The following is a 22,856-nucleotide window of genomic DNA, read 5'->3' on the forward strand; positions in this document are numbered from 1 at the left end:
CAAGTCAACAATTCTTGATCATAGGTCTTCTGAGAGCTCTTTTCTGCGAGGCGTGGTTCACATCAGACAGTGTTTCTTGAGACCAGTAAACCCAAAACAGGTGTGTGTTTGTAAAGGGCAGGACAGCTGTCAGCAACACATCCAATATCATCACACTGATTGGAGTCAAGGTTGGCTCACTCCTGGCTCCAATTAGCTCTTGGAGAAGTCATTAGGCTAGGGGTTCACATATTTTTTCCACCCTGCACTGTGAATGTTTACATTTTATTTTTCAGTTAAAACATGACAACAGCTAATGTTTGTGTAGTACTATTTTAAGCAGACTGTGTTTTTCTATTGTTGTGACTTACATGACATTTAGAGCGCATTTTATGGCCAATTCATGCAAAACTCCACATAATCCCAAAGGGTTCACATACTTTTTCTTGCAACTGTATGTGTATACAGAAGTCTATCAAGCAATCATATTATTTAGCTACCACACTATCCAAATTTAACTGAAAGCAGATATTCAATTAACAATTCTTAAAATGTCTTTATTTTTACTCAAAAGCATTTGTGCAGATACAGTGCAAATAAGGCTTTTTGTTGAAGATTTTAGCCTTTATTATGCTTCTTTCATCTCAGCCAGATTATTTCAGTATAAGTCAAGAATTCTTCAGTTTATCACTGATGAGACTAGGCTCCCACATACACTATCAGAGGTATTAGCAGCTCAGCTATTCTTCCTTTCTAAGTCTTTGCACATCAAAGACATTTCTGCTTTCTAAACAATTGAAGTTGTTAAACCTTTATCAGGAGATTAAATATTATGATGTTTGTCAAAATTCCTTCCTTAAGTGCTTTTAAGCATAAAGGCCTTTACTTTACTTAATGAGTTTTTCTGGATTCCACTTTATTCCTTAATAAAATAAAGCATCTTGTTAGCTGTCATATTAAGATGAATGTAAATGGGAATGTATTGGCTGTATTGTATGCCATTTTAGCTATTGACCTTCAGTAATCACAAAGATTTTACAAGGTGAGGAAGACCACTGTGCCTTAATAGGGATGGTGCTTCCGAATTTGTTGGTGTATCTTCCTCTCTACAGCTGTCTGATTTAATCAAATATTGGTGATTCTATCACATTTATTTTCGTCAGATTTCTCAGTTTACAGATCATATTCCAAACTTATGATAATGGAAAGAAAGATCTACCTGAATATTGGTAATACGTGGCTATTCACAAACAGTTTTTGTATTGAAATCTATGCAGTTTGGCATACATTTTTAAAAGTGCAAATGTCAGAATAATGTGTGTATAGTCCCAGTTTTTTGGCTTATTAATGAAGTATTGTAAAATAGGCATATCTGATGAGAGAATTTTCTCTCCTATTCTTAGCCCCAATTAACTTTTAAAATTAGTTGATATACTTTCATTATTGGATTTGTGTGCTCTCTCTATAAAGGAGACACTCAGCATTCATAACAATTACAGAAATATATTTAAAAAATATATTATATTTTATTAACCTATCGTTTAAACAAACAAAACAGATCATTCCCAGCCAACTAGAACCTGAGCCAGGAGCTTACTGGAACTGTCTAGTACACAATTGTGAGCAATAAATCCTGGAATTTCAGAGCTAAATTCTCTCCAAAACAGAATAATTTCCAAAAAAAAATCATGTTAATTTTGAAGATTTCCAGAAAGTTCTTTGTCCTGAAGTCAGTATAAAATATTTGCTAACAGGAAAGGAAACATTACGATGACAATGGCTATATCCAGTAACTTTGAAGATTGTTTTCTATGGAGTGCTTGGTATTTTCTGAGCTTAACGGTTTGTTTGTAGACATTTTATTACCCAACTAGGTAGCATCATCAGTGCAAGAGAGTGTGGTTTGCTTCCTGTTTACATATGGTACCATTATACATTATCTCTTCTGTTGGTAATTGTTTTCTTCATATTAGATGAAAGTGAGAAATAAGACTAATAATAATGTACTGCTCAGTCTTGGAGATTTCTCTTTCAATGAAATAAAAGTGCAACAGCCTAGGATGTTAAGAGTGACCTCTCTTATTTCATAGATTCAAACCTCTCAGCCAAGTTAGGTATTTTTGCATCCTTATGCCAGTGTATACAGAACAATCAAAAATGTGTAGATTATGGCAAAAACAAATTGGGAATTCATTGTTTGCTTTACTCAGTTTTTAATTCTCTGAGATGAAATATCCAGCTAAGCTGCACAATTTTGTTCTTTCAAACATGCATAAAGGAATTTTTGCATTATCTTTACTTTCCTGATTTATATTAAGTCTCGTGTTGTGAAGACTGATAAAATCTACATGTACAGAAAGCAAAGTCAGCATGCTATATACTTATTTGCATAGGTAAGTAAATAAAGATTTTCAAAAATCCTAGGAGAGGACTTTCAGATCTTCTCAATTCTTTTCCACCCTCACCTAAGACAGCACCATTTCTCATGCTTTAGGCATGTGTGGTGGAGAGGAACCCAAAGCCTCTGGATTGATTGAAGGAGACTTGAGTTCTCAATTAAAACTGTAATTTAGTTTTGCATTTCAATTTTAAAACCAAACAGTCTCCAGTCCTTTTCATGAGTCATGAACCTTTTTGCATGAGTGACTGGAGGAATTAGTGAATATGCATATTAGTATTCTCCCCCTCCCCTTTTCAGTAATGCCTATTTTGTTTGCTTAAATGAGTGCCCTTTTACTTCATTACACTTCGGGTTAATGTAATTTTGTGTCTTTGCAAAGAGCAGATCTGGTGTCAGTTTTCCTGCTCATTCATAAACATAAAAAATACAGAGAAAGTGCAATAACAGTGTTCCTTCTCTTAAAGGATGTCATTGTTATTTCCTATATGTGCCCACCATTGAAAAAGAGGTGGCTCTAGCAATAAATTAGTAATGCTCAGGCTTAGACTATGTTTTCCTTTTAATTGGAAGATATATCTCATTAGACATGAACAAAATTTCTGATTAAATCCACTAATTGAATGTTAAAACGTATTTGCCCCATTTGTGTTGAAACACTCTCGAAGTGCCACCTTAAGTTGTATTAAATGCCACCTTTAAGTTTCATTAAACGATAAGCATAATGGACACTTTTTAATAATAATTTAAATCTTAAGATGGATATGTGAATGGCAGTATTTTATGCAGATGCCAGATAAATCTCCTGTAGTTGTGACAGTGCATAAGTTAAATTTATGTGCTTGGCATTTTTTCCCCTCTTTGTTTTCTCTCATTGTAAATAAAAAATAATCTTCCATGAAATAAGTATTAATATGGAGGGGGTGGGTATTCCTTCCATATTAGTTTCACTTTTATCGTTACTGCTGCGGTATTTTTCAAACCTGAAAATGCTGGTAAATGTGGTTTGCATTATACTACATATAAATATAACTGCCTGAAATGGTATGTGGATCAAGTTAGCATGTGCTTTCAGCACTGAGGAAGTGCCAGGATTCTCATGTTTGTGGTGACTTCTTAATTTGTTACAAATGCTTTCTTCATTATCATTCACCAGTCAGTAGCTTGTTCTGTGGGTGAAAACAAGGTATCAGCATACCAAGTCACAAACACGAGGACCCCAAGATGTTAATTAAATATACGCTTCATACAATTGGCCATTGCAGATCTCACAATTGCTGTGGTTGCCCAGCTAATATCTGGTTTGTTCTGTTGTTACAGCTTTTTAATCCGCCAAATGTGGTATTCAGGTTTCCACATTTTGGCAGGCCAAAACTGCACTCAAAAAGTGGACAGGGCCGGAAAAAGAGGCCAGGAATAAATGAGAAAACCTGGCAGGGATATAGCAAAAAAAAAAAAAAAAAGAAAGGGATAGAGGCATAATTTAATACTTACAAAATAAAATACAAGAACAGCATCGTTTTTTAATAGTAGTTAGCCAGGCACTTTTTTATGCAAATGAAATAAAACCTGAGACAGGGCAAGGACTTTTGATTTGATGTTATCTACTTTTGTAGTCATTTATAATTGCTTTAGGCCATTGAGTAGCTTTTCTTAGCCACAAGGATTGGTGATTCTATTTAAATAAATAAAAGGGCCAGACTACAAATATATAAGTTTGGGCTTCAGTTACTATAGATGCTGTCGAGACTGTGTATTGTGGAAAGCAAGGTTCCTGTTGAAAAATACTGTTCTGTTCTTCTTTTCTCTATTTTTTAGGTTGTTTGCTTGTTTGTGTTTGATGTCTTGCATATTGACTCTTTCAAAAGAATCCATCTGGAAATAGTGTAACATTGTGAGAGAAGAAACAAAAGATCAAAGGAGTTATGTCTTCCAAGTCTGTGTTTATGATCTTAAAGAGCTGCTGTCTTTAGAATAAACAGGATTAATGTTCATAATTTAATTTCTGGAGTATTTTCATTGTTAACCACTGTATAATCAAAAAACATGTCCTTGCTATGCCTTGGTACCTTTTTTCAAATAGATTTTAGAAGAATGTAGGATATGACATGCTGTGCTTTGAGTAACTAGTAGTACCATGAAGGTTCATTGATGTTCATTGAAACATTATGAAAGTAAATTAGAATAACCTGTTCTGTAAAATAATTATCCACTTCTGTTTTCAGCAAGACCTAGTTGTTTGCCTTTTGGCACTGTGGGAATAAATGGAGATGGTTCAGAGGAATGTCAGAAAAAGCTGTGTATGTTTGCTTGAGATTTACATATTTTATTGATGCAAGCTAGCTTTGACTGCTTTTTCCTTACCTTAAGTGTACAAAATATATCCCATTCATCCTTCATCAAAGATTTGTCATAATTCTTGATTACTGTTTTGTTACAATTGGTGATTTAGAAGCAGAATTCACCAGCTGGATTATCAGGTTCCAGGCTATGCCTGCAAACAGAAAAATCTGCTTGAGACTTGTCAACTGAACAGATGTTACACTTAGGGAAATGGAACATATTGTACCCTGCGGGGTCTGTCACTGTCACACAAATACTCTTAAGAGTGACTACATTGAATTTGCCAGAGTAAACTTGCTCTTTTTTTCTCTCTCTCTACTGTAGACTTTGAACCTGAGTTGAATTTTTTCCTTCTAGAATTAGGTGTTGGATAGTCAGTGTTTTGTGGGAGAAAATATTCCATCTTACACAAAATGCAGGTATTTATTTCACGTAGAAAATGCTTCAAGGTTTATATGCTGCCAATATAAATAGCTTCTATTATTAAGCTACACTTGTGGGTGAGTCACCTATTGCTGTGTAACCAAACACATTTGTATATAGTAGCTTTTATGGAAGGGTAAATTTTAACCGGCACCATCACAGACTGTTACCTGTGTTCATTTAAGAATGTTTCAGTCATAGTGTAATCCTGTGACAGTGTTTTTTCCACACAGAATAATCAGCCCTTCACTGAGATGAATATGTAAAATGTGGAAAATTATTTATTTTGACCAGTGATCCAAAGCTGTTTAGCTCATTAAAACAGATGACTTCTGTAACCTCATGGAACCAGAAAAGCAGTTCTTTTGGGCTATTTACATTTCCCTGCTATAAACATGCTCAGGGAGAGTTTAGTCCATATAATTATAAATAAAACGTATCAGATTTTTGAAAAATTTTGCCTATACCACAGGTCTGCAACCCGCGGCTCCGGAGCCGCATGCGGCTCTTTCAGCCGTCTCCTGCGGCTCCCAGTTCTCTGCCATGCGCAGTCCCAAAAAAAATATGTGGGACTAAAAAAGTTCAACCAATCAATTCAAATATGCAGGATAGGTGCATATCTCGCCTTGGCTCCACTCTTCAGTCAAACCCCGTTCTGCTCATGCGCGCATGTACGCACATGCGCACACATTTTTTGCGGCTCCCAGTTTTTCCTTTTGTGAGGGAACCGGTTCCGAGTGGCTCTTTCACTGTTTCAGGTTGCTGACCCCTGGCCTATACAGAAGATAAAGATTCTAGTTAGCATTGTCTTTTGGATTTTATGTGCATCAGGTGGCATGATACTGTGTTTTTACTCTGAGAGAGAATCAAAATAGCAACAGTATGTATATTATACAGTATCATGGATGCGCTACGAAACCTTCAACACTACTGAAGGTGTGGGTTTTGATTTAGAGATAAATAGATTATAGCATATTAATTGCACTGTAAGGTACTTAAAGAAAGCTACTGTTCAATTGAATGAAATCTTGTCGATGTTCATTTGCTACTTGTATTTCTCAAAAACTATTAGACAAGCATGCCTCTGAGACCTTATTAAGTTTCCATTTATGGAGACAAGTCAGTTGCTATGGTTTATTAATTAATTAACATCAAAAGTGAAAGATAAAGTAATCTTTATCCAGGTTCTTTTTTATTTTTATTTATTAAATTTATATGCCACCCATCTCACTGTCCAAGGCAAAATCTTGATGCTTTCATTTCAGGAGAGGATGTCAAATTAAAATCTTTTACATGCACACTCATAGAAGCTCTTAGTTTCAGTGGTCCATTTTTTATACACAATTTTCATAACACCAGGTATTTATTAAGCTGTGTAAGCCCTTCAAATCATTAAAGCAGTCAGAACATTTTTCCAAATGGGTATGCATACAAAACTAACTTGAGGCAGGCAGGACTGGCTTATGACTCCATATAAACCTGGAAAAAAGATGTGGGTTCTTTAATTATTTAAAGGAAGGTGCTTCATGAATATTCCTGCTCAATTTGATGCACCTCTTTTGAATAATCCTAATTTTGGTGTGTTTTCTTCATCTTTTCTACTCACTTTCTTCCATGGAATTACTTCTGTTGTAATTTGGACCAAATGCTATAATTATTAGCCTCTTAGCTTTTATTTAAAATCAAAACTTACAAATAAAACACGATTCCTATAGTTAATTTGCAATTTTTTTTAATCTGTTACTTTTCACTGATATTATTCAGGCAGCAAACATGGAACAACCCCATTTTGTCCTCTCAGATTCTTATGGAGTATGTTAAACTAGGAGAAATTGTCCTAAACCAGAGGTGTCAAACTCGCAACATCACATGACATGTCGTGACATATCACGACTTTTTCCTTATTGCCAGAGCTGGGATGGGCGCAGTTTCAGCATGACGCATCCAGCCTATGGGCCAGCAGTTTGTCACCCCTGTCCTAAACTGTCATTGATCTTGATGTTTTAATAGGGATTTGACTCTCAACATTTTACATCAACTCCAATCATATTATAGTTAAATGATAACATGCCAAGGGGGAAAACTTGGATTTTGGTATAGTTCTCCCAACAATCAAAACTTGACCACTACAGTATTCCCTTGTCTTTGATTTTGACAATCATCCAAACCTCCCAGCTCAATGTTTGGAAACAGAAGGATCTGCTTAAAGGTGAAGTGCACCTGGTAACAATTAAATTGCAAAAAAATGGTCTAGTGCCTGAGGATCTGGTAACTTTCTTGTGAAGCTACAAAAACAGCTTTTTTCTTCTTCTTTTTTAAAAAAACTATTCCTGGAATGATCTGTATTATTATTACTACATTGGTATTTTCAGAATCTAGACACATAACAGCATCCATATATTGAAAAGTATTTGGGCAAACCTTGAATGCAATGTTGGGTAATGTTTAACTCCAGATATTCAGACTGTTCTTATAAACTCTTAACTAGAAAGGCCAATGGGATGGGAGATGGAAGCTGCAGCCCATTTGAAGAATCATCCATTGCCTACCTTTGATTTACAGTAATGTGATTTATTTAATTACATGAAATAAGAATTGTAAAGCACACATAAGAAATCTACACATGTTTGTTGATCAGTGTAGCTGGCCTCATTTAAAGTCTTTTAGGCTCACAAAGAATTTGGGTAGGGTGTGTGTTAATCTTTAATCTCATACTTTATTTTATAAACTCTTGAAAAATATTTTATAGGTTGAATTAATTATAAAGTCCAGTGTGAAAAAGACCCGTTACTATTCTGTTAATGGCAGAGAACTAAACAAAGAGGCAAAATCAGTTTCTCTCACTCATCCTGAAGACTCTCACTTTACTGACATTTGAGATTTATGATAGCTGCTGGCTTCATTTGTGGAACCTCACTTTGCATAATATCAGTAAATCTTAGTGATACCTTGTTTAGTATTTGTATATGTTCGTGTGTACTGTTAATATTAACTGAAAAGATTATTTTCAGGGCTGCATTACATAACTTGCATTTGCTCTACTGAATTATAAGCAGGAATATAAATCAAAGCATTACATTTGTTTCTCTCCTGCAGAGGTTGCAAAGCAGATATTTGGAAATATTTTTTTTTAAATAAATTCTATGATTTCAGGATAGAATAAATGGAGACAATTTAACTGTTAAAAGAAACAATCAATTTTAACTCTTGTATTTAACTCTTCATGACTAGTGATGAACCTTAAGCCCAGTTTCAGCCACAGACACCCACAGTCATTCACCGCTGAGACAGTAGTACCAGTCACTCAATGATCACAGCAGCCTTCCTCCCCAACCTTAATGTTTGGCTGTACAGGACCTATAATCAAGGGAGACAGATTTCCAACAGGGCTATGACCCCATTTACTGTTTTCTGTTTCCACTGTAAGAAGAAAAATTGTTTAATTATTGCTTTTGTGCAGCAAAATATCTGTAAAATCCAGAGCAATAAACGAAAGTGCAGACTGCTTCTTCTTTCTTGTTAGAGTCTTTCCTTCTCTTCAGCCTATTCAGCAAAAATACGATCTTTAACATTTGCTAATGGCTTGAATTGGGGTCAGTTCAGACATCCTGTTGAGGCAGAATTAATCAATCAGTAGGCTTTCCTCCGTTTGCAAGTGATGGGTTCACACAATAGAGCTTGTCATATAACAATATTTTGTCATAGTTTACACTGTTGTATCAAATTAGGTCCTTGTTTTTAGTGTTTCACATGTTTTCATTGAAAGCTGTGTATAATTTTCTTGGCTCCAAAGCTTGTGAAAAAAATGTAATAAACATTGCAATCCGCTAAATTAAATTACCAAAATCCACAGTTGGGCTTGTAAAATGGGTCAAATTATGTTTCAGTTTATCAAATTGTTGGCCTGGTCCATTTAATTAAAAGTTAAATTAAAAGCAGATATCTCTTCCTTCTTAGCATTCTAACAAGATTTATGCCGAGCTGGTCCTGGGGTTATTTTGCGATTCTAAATAAACACTATAAATGGTCTGTAGGAAACTATAAAAATCCACACCAAATGTTTAGATGTGTTATTAAAAATAATTTCTTCTGTGCTTTTGAGAGTTGACACAGTTATGGCTGGAACACTAATGAAATCCATAGTTTAGGTTTATAGAGTTTTGATAAATTATTTTTTTTTCCAGGGTAGTACATTTTGAATACAGCTTTCTATAAAGCAGTGCATGGTTAATTAAAATTTAGTACTGAAAATATGTCTATAACTACGTACAAGCAACATCAGAATTTCAGGATGGATGCTTAATGCATAATATATTTAATGCAAATCACAGATATTTCCATTTACCTACTTAATCTGCCTCCAGAGATTCACCGTATTTCCCTTACTTTCATCATGCTGTGTAAAAAACAAGGAAGCAAAGTACAGTAAGGGTGCAATGTGTTTTGCCTTTCCTTTTCACCTGCCTGTCACTTTTGCTGCTTACTTAGTATACCACCAAAGATATACCTTTCTATAGATGCTCATTGTCATCATTGAACTTAAAAATATGAAAAGTTTAGGACAAGAAATACCGCTAATAGATGTTGATCTTAGATCCCTTACTGATATCTTCCAAATTGTTTGTTCTTGTTTTTTTAAACAGTCCTCTACTTGCTGTTTCCTTCGGAATCTGCTGTGCAGTTCCAGCAATAACCTTGCTGGTCCTCGGAGTAAATCCTCTTATTGGTGCCTTAGGGGCCTTCAACATTTTCCTGTATTCCTGCTGCTATACGCCTCTAAAACGAATTAGCATTGTGAATACATGGGTAGGCGCTGTGGTTGGTGCCGTTCCGCCAGTCGTGGGTTGGATAGCAGCAACTGGTAGTCTGGATGCAGGTGAGTATAAAGTGAAAATCCATAAAGGGGAATGGGAATTTTAAAAATTGATTTTTTTTTCCTTTGGGACTAGCAAAAAGCAACTATAGTATGGAAATAAGTGCTTTGGTTTCGCATAAGTCTCTATTGCAAATAAGACATTCTCTTTTTAATCAACACTTGCTGGAATAACATTTATATTTTCTAGAATTTACGTCTTCCATATTGAATTCCATAGCACTCCCTGCTATATATAAATGTAAAGGTTCCCCCGCACATGCGTGCTAGTCGTTTCCAACTCTAGGGGCCGGTGCTCATCTCCGTTTCAAAGCCGAAGAGCCAGCGCTTGTCCGAGGACGTCTCCGTGGTCATGTGGCTGGCATGACTAGACACTATTCCTGAGTAGAGAGATGAGATGGCAGAAGAGCTTTCAAATTGATCTCTAGAAGAAACCAGGAACTGGGGGTCATGTGGTTTAGAAACAATGATTACCAGAAGGATAGAATGATTTCCTTGTACCAGAAGTTACGTTTAGCCTATGATTTTCAATAATGCTGTGTTTGGATATGTCAAAAACCAAGCAAGCTGTTAATGTGTGTCTTTTCTGTGAAATTACCTGTGCCTGATCTCTTCCTGCTTAGCCTTTGCCGCCAGCATTTTCACATACCTTGAAATCTTGCTGTCTATTCATTCCTAAGATATAAGCAATCTTTTAATAGCCAGGGGCTGTGCTTAACTTTTTTTTCTTTTAAGGGGTGTAATGGACTGATGGTACAAAGCGCATGGGGCCATTTTTTTTCTCTTGAATTGTAGAAAAAAATTGAAGAGTTTGTTTATATATATATCATGTGAAACCACTGCCTTGTCTTGTTCCAACCCAGTCTCATAATGCGTGCACACCAAGGAGTTTACTTGAAAGACAATTTCAAGCAACGCCAAACAGGGAGAGTGTTCAAGTACACCCACAGAGCAACAAAATCCCCGTCCCTAGAGGGCTTACTTGCAAAAGAGGATTCAAAATAGCCAGAATCCAGGTGGTAAGAGCAAAATTATAGTCAGGCCATCGTCCAGATGCCCTGGAGTCCAAATGTAGGTTGTCAATTGGTCTAAGTTCCAAGGGGCAGCTTCACAGGCAACAGGTTGGACGATTCCCTTGATACCTTGGATGATTCCCTTGATACCTCCTTAGATGTCGCTTAGGGGAGAATGAGCTGATTCCTGGCACATCAGGAATTGAATTAATTGATGGCTGTGAACGGCCATCCAGAATGGATTTCCCCTCCAACTGGGGAAAGTTTGCAGTGGCAGACAGCCAGCAAACAGGAGGAGGAATTGTCTTCTGTACCTGATCCGAGAGCACGTAGAACAGAGAAAAGACAGGAGCAGAGAACGTCAGCCAGACTACTCGAGAGGAGAAAGCCCTGCCCATCTTGATGGGCTACACTGGAAGCTGGCTATTTATCACAGCAGACAGGTAGAAGCGTTACTAGGAACAACGTGTTTGTTTCCTAGCTGTGTGTTTTCTGGTTGTCATGATTCCTGCCTCACTCTGGATTGGCACCATGCTTGGAATGGAATCATGCCTTGAAAACTCTAGACTTTTCTTGCCTCTTGTGAGTGGATTTAAGTTTGCCTGGTAAGTTTGAGAAACTTTCAAGGCTTTGTGGACTATTTAGCCATTGCTCAGTTGACTAACCTTGGTCTGTTCATGGCTGGACTTAATTGGGACATTTCTCAGTTTTAATAAAGGGAATTGCTGGGGAATATTAATAAACTCACTAAACCACAGTTATAGGTGTGTATGTGTGTATGTGTGAGTAAGCAGGGCAGCACACATACACATAGCATTACAGTAGCCAAAGTGGTTGTTTCCAACAGAGGGTTTCTAGTGATGATAGCCATTCAGTAGTACCTGAATGTATAGACAACAAAGGCAGGACAACCCTGACAGATGAGAAACCATGCAAAATGCCTTTGCGTTCCTTGACCTTCTGCACAATGTACTTTAGGATTGGAGGGAAGTCTTGGATCTAGCCCCTCATCATATCTCCCTGATGGCTAGGCTCTTCCAGAGACTGACATTTATCTAATACTCTCCAGCAATTCCAGGTGTTCATCTGGTGCGTCAGATAGCATGGATCAGAACCTACAGATGGCTGGCATTTCATACCACTGAATCTGTCCTATAGAAGTCTTTGGAGAGCATCCATAAAAAAAAGAATGGTTTTCAGCTTCGTTTTCACAGGGAACTACTTTGGCATGCTGAGCTTTGCAAACTCAGCTGTTTGCTCACTTTAAGCATTATTTCAAGACATCTTCCATTAAATAGAAATGTATCCAATCCATGCCAGGTCTGTCTCACATCATTCTTTTATTGTTGTTGGACTTGCAGGCAGTAGCATTCACTCTGGAAGTTGTATTGAATTGCCACTTGCTGACATTTGGTATGCTCTGGGTCTGTTCTATGCAATTTAGTGAAAAGTTTTGATTGCATAGATTGCATATTCTCTCATTGTCAGTTTGGCATTTATATTTTCTTTATAAATCTTGGAACTCCTGTCAAACATTTAAATGTAAGCAGTATTTCATTATTTATACATAATTTCTAGGATGGCCAGCACAAAATCAATGTAAATAAATACAAAATTACCAATAAATGAAGGGCAGTTCTCAAAATACATTTCAGGGCTTCATTTCATAAGATTTCATTCAGAAGTTATTCCATAAGAGAGAAGGAAAAAAGGGAGATATTTTTTTAAAAAAAATATTTTTTAATGACAGATTGTGAATACCTTTGTTAGTGTGGGCAAGGAGACAGATTTCATGCCAGATTTCTGGAATCCATTAGTACTTCATCATTAATTAGCATATATTACTTTAAGTAAAAAGGCAGAAATACATTTGTGCATGGTTAAAAATAGAGAAAGTAAAGTTCTCTTAAAAAGTAATTCAACAAGGAAAAGAGAATTAGAGAAAAAGAAGTCCAAGATTTTATTGGCACTTGCTGTATTTTATTTTTTATAGGAAGGGGAATTTGTTTATTTGCGTTGTTAAATCTAGCCATTCAGAGTGAATCATCAATTCATTTTTCCTTTGGGCAAGAATTTATTACTAATATACCCTTTTTCTTCTTGATTCATGGAATACCATCTAGTCCTGTTTAGTGGTTCTGCAATTCGATGACTAGAATTGTGTTGTAAATCAGAATCTAAAAGCCAATTTCAATTTTGAAAAAAAAATAAAAAATGCAATTAATCTAGATAGAGAGGACTAACTAGTCAAAGATGTTTATATATACACAGGCCTCTCCAGAAAGTTTTTTTTCCCAAATTAAAGATAAATTGGGATAGTTGAAATATAGAAGTATTAGCATTTATGAAGAACTTTTCTTTTTTAAATGTTCCTTTTATCCTTTCAACAAAAAGAAGAAAAAATACAACACACAAAATAATACATCAAAATTAGAGAAATCTCCATTTCTCAATTGGTCTTGTTTATCTAATAATTTGCATTTCTAGTATTATTTAATTTGTTTGGTTTTATTTGAAAAAAGGTCTAGTTTAGGAATTTAGGTGCATTTAAATTTATCATGCTTCAAATTCAAATCATTATTGTGGTTAATAGACTATAATTAATTCATATGTATAATTTGTTAGTTGATGAAAAAACTATTTTTAAGTTTTGGGCAGGTTTTCTGAGTTAAACTTTCATTATTACAATTATTATTGTAATATCAGTTATCATTACTACAAAGCATGTCAGTGATCTCTGCCTTAATTTTGTAATTTCATGTAGTCACCTCTCCCGTGTATCAAAATCTTGTCTTTATTTAGTTCCAAACAGCAACTAGAAAGTTAAAATAATAAACCTAACAAGAAAAACAGGAAAAAAGACAGACAGATTGGAACAGAATAACCCTAATTACAGCAAGTATTGTCATCTACAGTCAAGATATTTCTATTATTACCACATTTCCATATGAAAGCAGTAGGTCCATATGAAAGCAGTAGCCTTGCAAGATGGTGTCTAGTTCCCACTTTCACAGTGGACTCTAGAGACTGTAAAGCATGGCATCTCCATGCTGAGAGAATGAATCCAGTGTGAAACAATCCTGTTTGCAAGAGGGATATTTGCCAGAAAAGGCTTCATCAGATAAGAGGATTTACTGTGGTACAGTTCAGATGGTGGCATGGCAGATAACCATAGCCTGGCAACTCTATTAGACATTAGAGACCCACAATAGCCTAGACCCATTGGTATTACTGGGCCCAAGGATGTTTATCTCAAGAGACTATTTGGTTTATCTCAGACTCCCCACTTCTGCCTTCTATGTTTCCTGAAAGACATCTTGCCCTAATTTTCATTCATTTTCAGATAATTTAAATAATTCCTGGGGCTGTGGAATTTGTAGACTGCCTGTGTGTACTAATGTTAATCACACTGAGGCTGATTTCCAAATTGCCTTGACTTTGTAATTCAAATTGGGTTGTAGGGTAGACATTAATTATGTCAGCCCACATCTATTTACAACTGGGGATTTTAAACTGGGCACTTCTTATCAGTAAGTGACAGGTGGCAGATGGATTGGTTTAACAACAAAACACCAAGGGGAAAAGAAAAAGACAATTGTATGTGCCCTTCCTCTTGGAAAAGCCCTCAGCTACCCAGAAGAAGGATGGTAAAGAAAACCCCTCACTTTATTTGGAAGCAATGACACTAATGAAACTTCAAGTGAAGTTTCCTTCAATAGGTAGGATGATAGACAGACAGTTCATGTTTTAAACCACCTTCAAACAAAATATGTAACTTAGTGGTTGCAAAAAAAAGGGGGGGCAAGGTAAATCTTTGCCTGGAGCAAATTATCCTGGTTTTGGAGAATTATATAGAGAATTGAGCTGCTTACCTCTTCAGTAAAACCCTGATATTTTTTTTCATCTTCTTCAAAACTCACAACATTCCAAAAAATACCTTACTCGATTTGTAAAAGAGACAAACATCTCAGCAGTGATGGATAGTACAAGGTAAAAAGGTAAAGGTTCCCCCGCACATGCGTGCTAGTCGTTTCCGACTCTAGGGGCCGGTGCTCATCTCCGTTTCAAAGCCGAAGAGCCAGCGCTTGTCCGAGGACGTCTCCGTGGTCATGTGGCCGGCATGACTAGACGCCAACTATGCTGCTCATCTAACAAATGTGCAAACATATGGGTAGTGCTTGTAGGCAGTTTTTTTAATGTAATAAGGCAAAAGTCAGTTGATTCTTCTTCCCCACTCAGACAAAAATATTGGTCATTCTGCCATTGAGATACCTGAGGGATTGGTGCAATCAAAGTCAGGGCCCGGTCAATAAATTCATTGTCATCTCCACTGTACACAGCTGTGTTAAGTTCCTGGCGCTTTCAAATAAAAGAAAAAAATACTCAACCACCCATATGGGACAGCTGCTCCAGTTTGTTCTACCCTGGGTCTCTATTACAAAGTAATCAGCAGGGGGCACCAAAGTAGTAGCAAGAACAATGAGTTGACTTGACAGTAATGTGTGAGAATAATAGGACTGAAATTGATTTGATTACAGCCTCATTAACTGAAACAATATTATGGAACCATATTGTAAACATGTTATGAATACAGCTTTGGATGCTTGTCGAAAATTCTAATTCAAAAGGTGATGAACTCTTGTTTAATTAATGCAGCCTCGTCCTCTCTAGTCATCTACTGTGCACCTTCCAGTCTCTTATTTCTGTTCAGAGTATTTGCCATCCTTTGGGCAAGATAAATCCTTCCATTTGTCAATCCAGGGGAAGTACATGGTTTGTGCCTGCAAGGTCTTGCCATTTTTTCTTTCTTGCTTGCTCTTTTAAATTCTGTTGTTGATTTAAGGATGGAGGAAGAAAACAACAGCTGGTAATAGGGAAAGGCCCTAGGCCTTTCCTAGGCTTCCTAGGGCCTATATCATCCCTCTGGAAAGCATCAAACAATATGGTTACATGGAAGTAAGTTCTAAATAGATGTATTTTGATCATACTGGAGTCTTTTGAACCACACAAAATTCAATATAGTCGTAGCAGGTGCTTCATCTCCCACTGGAAATGAACCAGACTGTCGCAGAGCTGCTCTTCTTCTGTTCTCCCTTAAATAAGAGATTAAATCACCTAGGTCGTCTACTTTCTTAGAAGTGAAGGGGAAGAAGTCATTCCATAAGGCCAGATTTCTAACTTACTGATCCTGAAGTCCTACTGGATTTAAATTTTGCCTTGTAAACCGCCCTGAGTCTTTTGGGAATAGGGCGGTATATAAACCGAATAAATAAATAAAATAAATAAATCAACCAGTAGCCTAGCTTTTTAAAGGATACCTGATATTTAAAATTAAAAAATAAAAACCCTCTGAGACTTACTCTGTCCATATAATTATTGGAAAGTAAGCTCCAGTGGACTCGAAGTGACTGATTATTCTCAGATCAGTTTAGATCAGGGGTGTCAAACTGCCGGCCCGCAGGCCAGACGCGTCACAAGGAAACCGCACCCACCCCTTTGCCGGCAATGGGGAAAACATTCTGACACGTCGCGCGACGTCATGTGATGTCGCAAGATTGACATGTCTGGTTTAGATGGAGCTCCTGCTTTAATCATGTTGTACACTGGTCCTGATAGAAAAAGTTGACCATTTTGTATTAAGGATTAAGTGATAGTTAGGTAACTTGGTGATTCTATGGGAGAAAGAAAGCACCTGTGGTTAACTTCTCCTGTAGAGAATTGATGCATTCAGGTTTGCTTTGAAGCAGAAGATTAAAAGTGAAATGTCAAAATGCAGTTCATATTTTAAATTCTTCCCATTTGGGTTCATACCACAAGCTTACCCCATTGTTAACAGGCATGGTTTATTCTGCTAATCCAATTTTCTGGGTATCCCTGTCACACTGAGGTAGAAAGTGTCGTGCAGGCAAGGTTCACGCAGCACACAAGATTGAAATGTGGCTAAGGTAATTTGTAGCTCATTCTATCATGGAAACACAGTATGTTTGATTTGGAGAAATAAGAAGTTTAGACTAGTTTGGGGCTGCACATTAACTAAGGCTAGTGCAAGAATCAACACACCATTTTATTTATTATTTTTGTATGCCATTTCCAAAAGCTCTGAGCATCTGACAATAAAAATCAATTCATAAAAAAGAACTCCCTCAAAACTAATAACAGAACCTGAGTGTAATATATCAACAACTATCAAAACTATCAGTAGTAGACAAAATTATACACTCACTAGTTTCATACCAACATAATCTCTGTAGAGAGAAAATCCCAAAGTATGGCAACAGCAATAAAAAAATATTATTTCTTGGATCACATCATAGAATATTTTAATGTAGATGATGGGACCCAGATATTTTAATGTAGATGATTGGATCTGATGGGATGAGCAGATCAGTGCAGAAATTGCAGTCCCACAGATAGCCTGGTCTGAATCTATGTCAGGCCTTAAAGCCAACACCGGCACCTTAAAACACTCCCAGGAGTCCACTGGCAACCAATGTAGATCTTGAAGCAATAGGATCACCCAGGTATATTGGGATATACCTATCGCTGTTCAGGCTGCCACATTTTGCACCAGTTGCAGTTTCCAATTGCTTGACATGGATTTAAAGACTGCATTACAGTAACAACAAACAATGGCTATAGCTATTTTTCTACCTTGAAAATAGTCCATGATTGTGCAGCTTGTATGACTTGTATGACATGATTTATATCTACCGTAGTTTATATCTAAAATTAACACTTTCTTTTGTAATTCACTACATTCATATAAAAAAGGCAAGATGTCTTTCTTGATGGCATACATTTCCCAAAGCAAAAGCTGTACATTGTTGAACAGGAGAAAGCTATGCTACTTCGATAGACTAATTATAATAATAAAAGTAAGCATGACCTGTTGTGTTATCCATAATCCTTGATCTCAGAAGTTACTTTTTTCATTTAAAAGTAGTTTTTTTTATAATTTCTTTAAAAACTGAATCAAACTTTTTGGGTCACAATGGGTAATTCAGCCAAAGCTAAATACTTTAAGTGGCCCTTGTGATTCATAAAAGAAAATTTCAACACTAGAACTAATGAAAGTTAAAAGTGATCTACATTTGCTCAGTATATTTTCTTAAGAGTCTGGTTCCCTGATAAAAGAGATACACTTAGTATAATTATTTTTGAGGAAATAAGTTATATTTTAAGTATGAATCTTTTTAAAGAATCTTTTTTAAACTTGTACTTGCATCGTAGCAACCTTGCCACCTTCTCATCAAAATATTTTTCCACCATACTGGGTTATATAAAATATATTTTGATGTGTTGTACAGTGTAGAAATTAAACTAATGACATGCTTCAGGAATTTTAATAAATCTGTCAACCTATTATAGATATAACTTTACTTCTAAAAAATAGTTTACTTATTTTACTGGATCAGGTTTTTTGAGGGCGGTATTCTGATAATGAAACAAAGTTCTTTATATAAAATAAGGCTTAGTTATACTCGTTTTCCAGGTTAAATTTGAAATGTATATAGTTAGATAACTGACATTCGTGTTTCTCCTATTGCAAAATGTAGCTGGATTTATGCTTGTTTTCTGGTTCTAATATCAGACATCCAAACCAGTGTTTCTTAAAGTCTGGTCTGAGGGCCCCTTGTGACTACCGCAATACCTCTTAGGGTCCACAATTCCAAATTATTTGCCAGATGTTGAAGATATTTCCAAAAAAATTTAAATGTTACTCATTATTTTGTTAAAAAATATGTAAGTTAATATCTAATAATTTAATATTTTTATTTTTAATTGATTCAATAAATAAATATTGTATGAATGTGTCATTTTTAATGTTTAATATAGTAAGTATCAGTAAATATAACCCATACAAACAAAAGCTCTTTTGGGGTCCTCCATAATTTTTAGAAGTGGGAAGAAATCCTGAGAACAAAAAGTTTAAGAAACACTGATCTAAGTTTAAGTTTAAGTTTATTGAATTTATATACCGCCCTTTTCCCGTAGGACTCAGGGCGGTTTACAAAGTATTTAAAAACATCAGTACAATACAAAAGTTAAAAACAGTTAAAAATAATTAAATTTGATCCCTGAAAAATATAAAACCCCAATTAAAAACTCTCAGCCTGGGCCGGAAAGCTCAAAGAGCCAGGTCTTCAGGTCCTGGCGGAATGACCGAAGGTCGGGGGCAGTCCTAAGCTCCACGGGCAGCTGGTTCCAAAGGGCAGGCGCACCCACTGAGAAGGCCCTCCCCCTGGGTGTTATCTAGACTAAGGAAGATTAATTTATTTAATTTAGTATCTTATAAGCTAAGAGGACCTACCATTTTTACTAAAACCAATTAAAACAACCATACAACCCTTCTAAACAGAGATTCTTAAAGACTAAATTTAAACTTCAGAATACCTACATTATCTTACATAACTAGTAAAGTCGTAGACATGTATTCACCACTACCAACCACCATGCACAAATAAATATATCAACCCCCTAAGTATATCAACTATCTCCTAGAATGTAGAAATAATTTTAAAATTCCTTCATATTATTCAAAAAGAATTACTCAAATTGAGCGTTTAACAAAAGTGTTTTTTTGGAAGCCAAAGCAATAAACGTTGCCTTTAGGAATAGTAATAAGACTTCTAACATCTGTTTTTGAGCTGATATTGTTACCATTCAATGTTGTTTATACAGTGCCTGGTTGGCTGTCTCTGTTATATGCATATGAAGCCAGACACTAAGACTTTGAAAGAGGTAGTAAATTAGTTTTAAGTTCCAATTTGGAAATTGTGAATGATACAGAGTTGAATGAACCAAACTTTTAACATTGCAAGACTTTTTGCAAAACATTATTACCGTGAGTTTCCATTCAGATATACGTATGCAGACATAACTAAGAGATAAAAGATATTTTTTGTGCATAGTAGATTTTATACTTATATTTTATACTTTATATTTTATACAGAATGGGGAATAATTATTTCTGATGTGGAGGGGATTAGCTCAAATAGTGTTCAAGTCCAAATTTGCAGATTTTATTTTTAATACAGGCACGTAGATTATAACAGAAAAAAATGGCTTGAAAACTGGAGCAAAATATTTTTTAATAGAAGCTCTACATCAGAGAAGTTACTATTAGCCAAAAAAAAGTGGAAGGAAGTACAGACCATGGCAAAAATATTGTTCAACACCATTAGAAGAATTTGTCCGTCTTCTTGTGAATAAACAGATTTTCCTGTTATGCTTTGAAGTTTGAATGCATGAAACTCATTCAGACCTTGACCTATGAAATTCAGTTAAGCTTTTGGATCTAGTAATGCTTATTAAAAAGTATCTCAGGAAAGACAGATTTTCTGAAGAGACTATTGGGTACCTTTGGTTCAGTCTTTTGAAACATAAAATGCTGAACATGGACTATAATTATAAGAAAATGTTCCATAATTATTGTGACAATTACAGTGCCCAAGTGGCTGAGCTCTTATTATAGAATGATTCTCGTTTCCCCTTTAATTTTTGTTTTTGCATCAACTTTTAAAGTTGTCCAAAAATAGTTAACTCACAAACAGAATAATAAGCCCACATTTTCAATAATTAAGGTTCTTTTTTTTATCCTGCACAGTTAAATTTTGTACTCTGATGTGCACAGAATAACAATAAAATGCTATGGCACATGGAGTTTGTAGTGCTGAAAGGTTACATGCTTATCCACACTAATAGCATCTTCAGCTTTGTATACATCTAAATTACATGACTACCACAAGATTATTCTCATGCATTTCTGCTTAATAAATCTGCACCAGAAATTTGGTAAGGTAATATTCAGGTGCCATTTTAAAAAAAATGGTACTATTATAGTTCTGCTCTCCAGTCCTCACCTTTTCATCTGTTTTATTTAAACTACTTCTGTACCTCTTGAAAGCAGAATGGCTGCTTTTAGAAAATCTGCAACCATTTCACCTGATTTCGCGGAAGGTATACAGAAACAGAGATAGGTAATCTTTCAAATAGTCATTAAGAACTTTATAGCAATTGACACCGAAGGACTTACGAGATGCTTTGGATAAACTTTTGGAATCAATTAATCAATCAATGGGTGATAAATTTGCACAGATGGAGGAGAAATTGGAGAAACTGGAGGAGAGAATAGAAGAGAGGATGGAACAGAAGTACAGCGTGATGAAGGTAGACATTTTGTCTTCAGTGCATAAAGTGGCGGAATGTGTGGATGATTTGGATGAAAAAGTGGATGATTTGACTCAAAAGAATGCCATATTAGAAGCAAAAGTACGGGAGAATGAAGATTTAAGAGATAAAATGGAAAGGGAATTAAGTCTTGCTCAATATTACCAGATGCAGTTTGCTGTTAGAATCAGAGGCTTAAAAGAGAATGTTAAGGAAGATCTAAAGCAGCTGGTTTCTGAGGCTCTCGAAGTGGTATTGAATCAGCCAGCATCTGAAATAAGACAAGCTATGGATAAAGTGTTCCGTGTGAATTCATGGATTGCTAGACAGAGAAAGCTGCCTAGAGATGTGGTGGTCTACTTTGCAAAAAGAGAAATTAGAGATGAAGTTATACAAGCTGCCTATGATGCTAAAGTTGTGATTGCTGATCAAGAAGTCTTGGTTTTGAAAGAAATTCCTCCAAAGATTTTAAGGAAAAGGAAAGACTTCACATTTCTTGTGCAAGAGCTTAAGCAACGAGATATAAGGTTCAGATGGGAGGTTCCAGATGGGTTGATGGTGATGTATGAAGGCAAAAGGTACCGGCTGATTACTGTGAAGCAAGCGCGTGATTTCTATAATAACGTTTTAAAAGCAACCCCATTAACACTTCTGGAAGCTGCAAAGGGATCTGGAGAGGGAGAACATCAAGAGGTTGAAGTAGAGGAAAACGGTGCTGGAGGAGATCAAGCTATAGTTTCTTTGGATGATCCCAGAGAGCAAAGGGTAACGCGTGCTGCTTTAAAACGGGCAAAGAAAATAAAAGAACAAGACCAGCAAAAGTCTTCGGAATCTTCACAACGTACTCATAGCCAAGCAGTGGGAGGAGCACGGCCTAAAGAAGATAGTCCTATCAAAGCAGTGCTTCAAGAGCTTTGGGAGGATATGCATGGCAACTAAATTTTTGACTTGGAACGTTAATGGACTAAATTCACCACAGAAGAGAAAGAAAGTTTTTCAATATTTAAAACAATTCAAGATAGATGTTATATGTTTGCAAGAAACGCATATTAGGGCTATGGACCAAAAGCTTTTATTGAACTCAAGACTGGGTACGCACTTTGTTGCCTCTGCAATGAATAAGAAAAATGGAGTGGTTGTTTATATTAAAAGTGCCATAACAGCGGACTTAATTGAAGCAGACAAGCATGGAAGATATGTACTGATAGACTTGTTGCTAGAAGGCAAAAAGACGCTTTTAGTTGGACTGTATGCCCCTAATCAACAACAACAACAGGCTGACTTTTTTAGTTTACTTCATACAAAGCTTACCCAGTTGGATTATAAATCTTTTATTTTTATGGGGGACTGGAATGGTGTTTTGGATGTACAGATGGATAAGGCTGGAGCTTTTAAGCGCATTCCAAGTCATGCTAGACTGCCTAAATCTTTTTTTGAAATGAAGGATGACTTGGAACTGCGAGATATTTGGCATGAGAGACACTTGCAGGAAAAGGATTATACTTTTTATTCTGATAGACATCAATCTTTTTCGAGGATTGATTTTATTTTGGTGACTAATGATTTTTTTTTTGAGGACTAAAAAGGTGAAGATTTGTGCAAGAACTATCTCTGATCATAGTCCAGTTTGGTTAGAGATTGATAAGGAGAAAAGGGA

General features: G+C 36.0%; 1 protein-coding gene across 3 annotated transcripts in view; it reads left to right on the forward strand.

Annotated features, from left to right (window-relative positions):
- The window catches only part of COX10 (cytochrome c oxidase assembly factor heme A:farnesyltransferase COX10), a 124,223-nt gene that overhangs the window by 96,495 nt on the left and 4,872 nt on the right, over window positions 1-22,856 (forward strand). For all 3 annotated transcript variants that reach the window (XM_081319637.1, XM_081319639.1, XM_081319638.1), the window contains exon 6: window positions 9,787-10,019. In XM_081319637.1, the coding sequence (XP_081175763.1) occupies window positions 9,787-10,019 (233 nt within the window). The remainder of the gene's footprint in view (window positions 1-9,786; window positions 10,020-22,856) is intronic.

The sequence above is a fragment of the Vipera berus genome (assembly GCF_964194415.1).
Source record: "Vipera berus genome assembly, chromosome: 2".
In the NCBI taxonomy this organism is placed as follows: Eukaryota; Metazoa; Chordata; class Lepidosauria; order Squamata; family Viperidae; genus Vipera; species Vipera berus.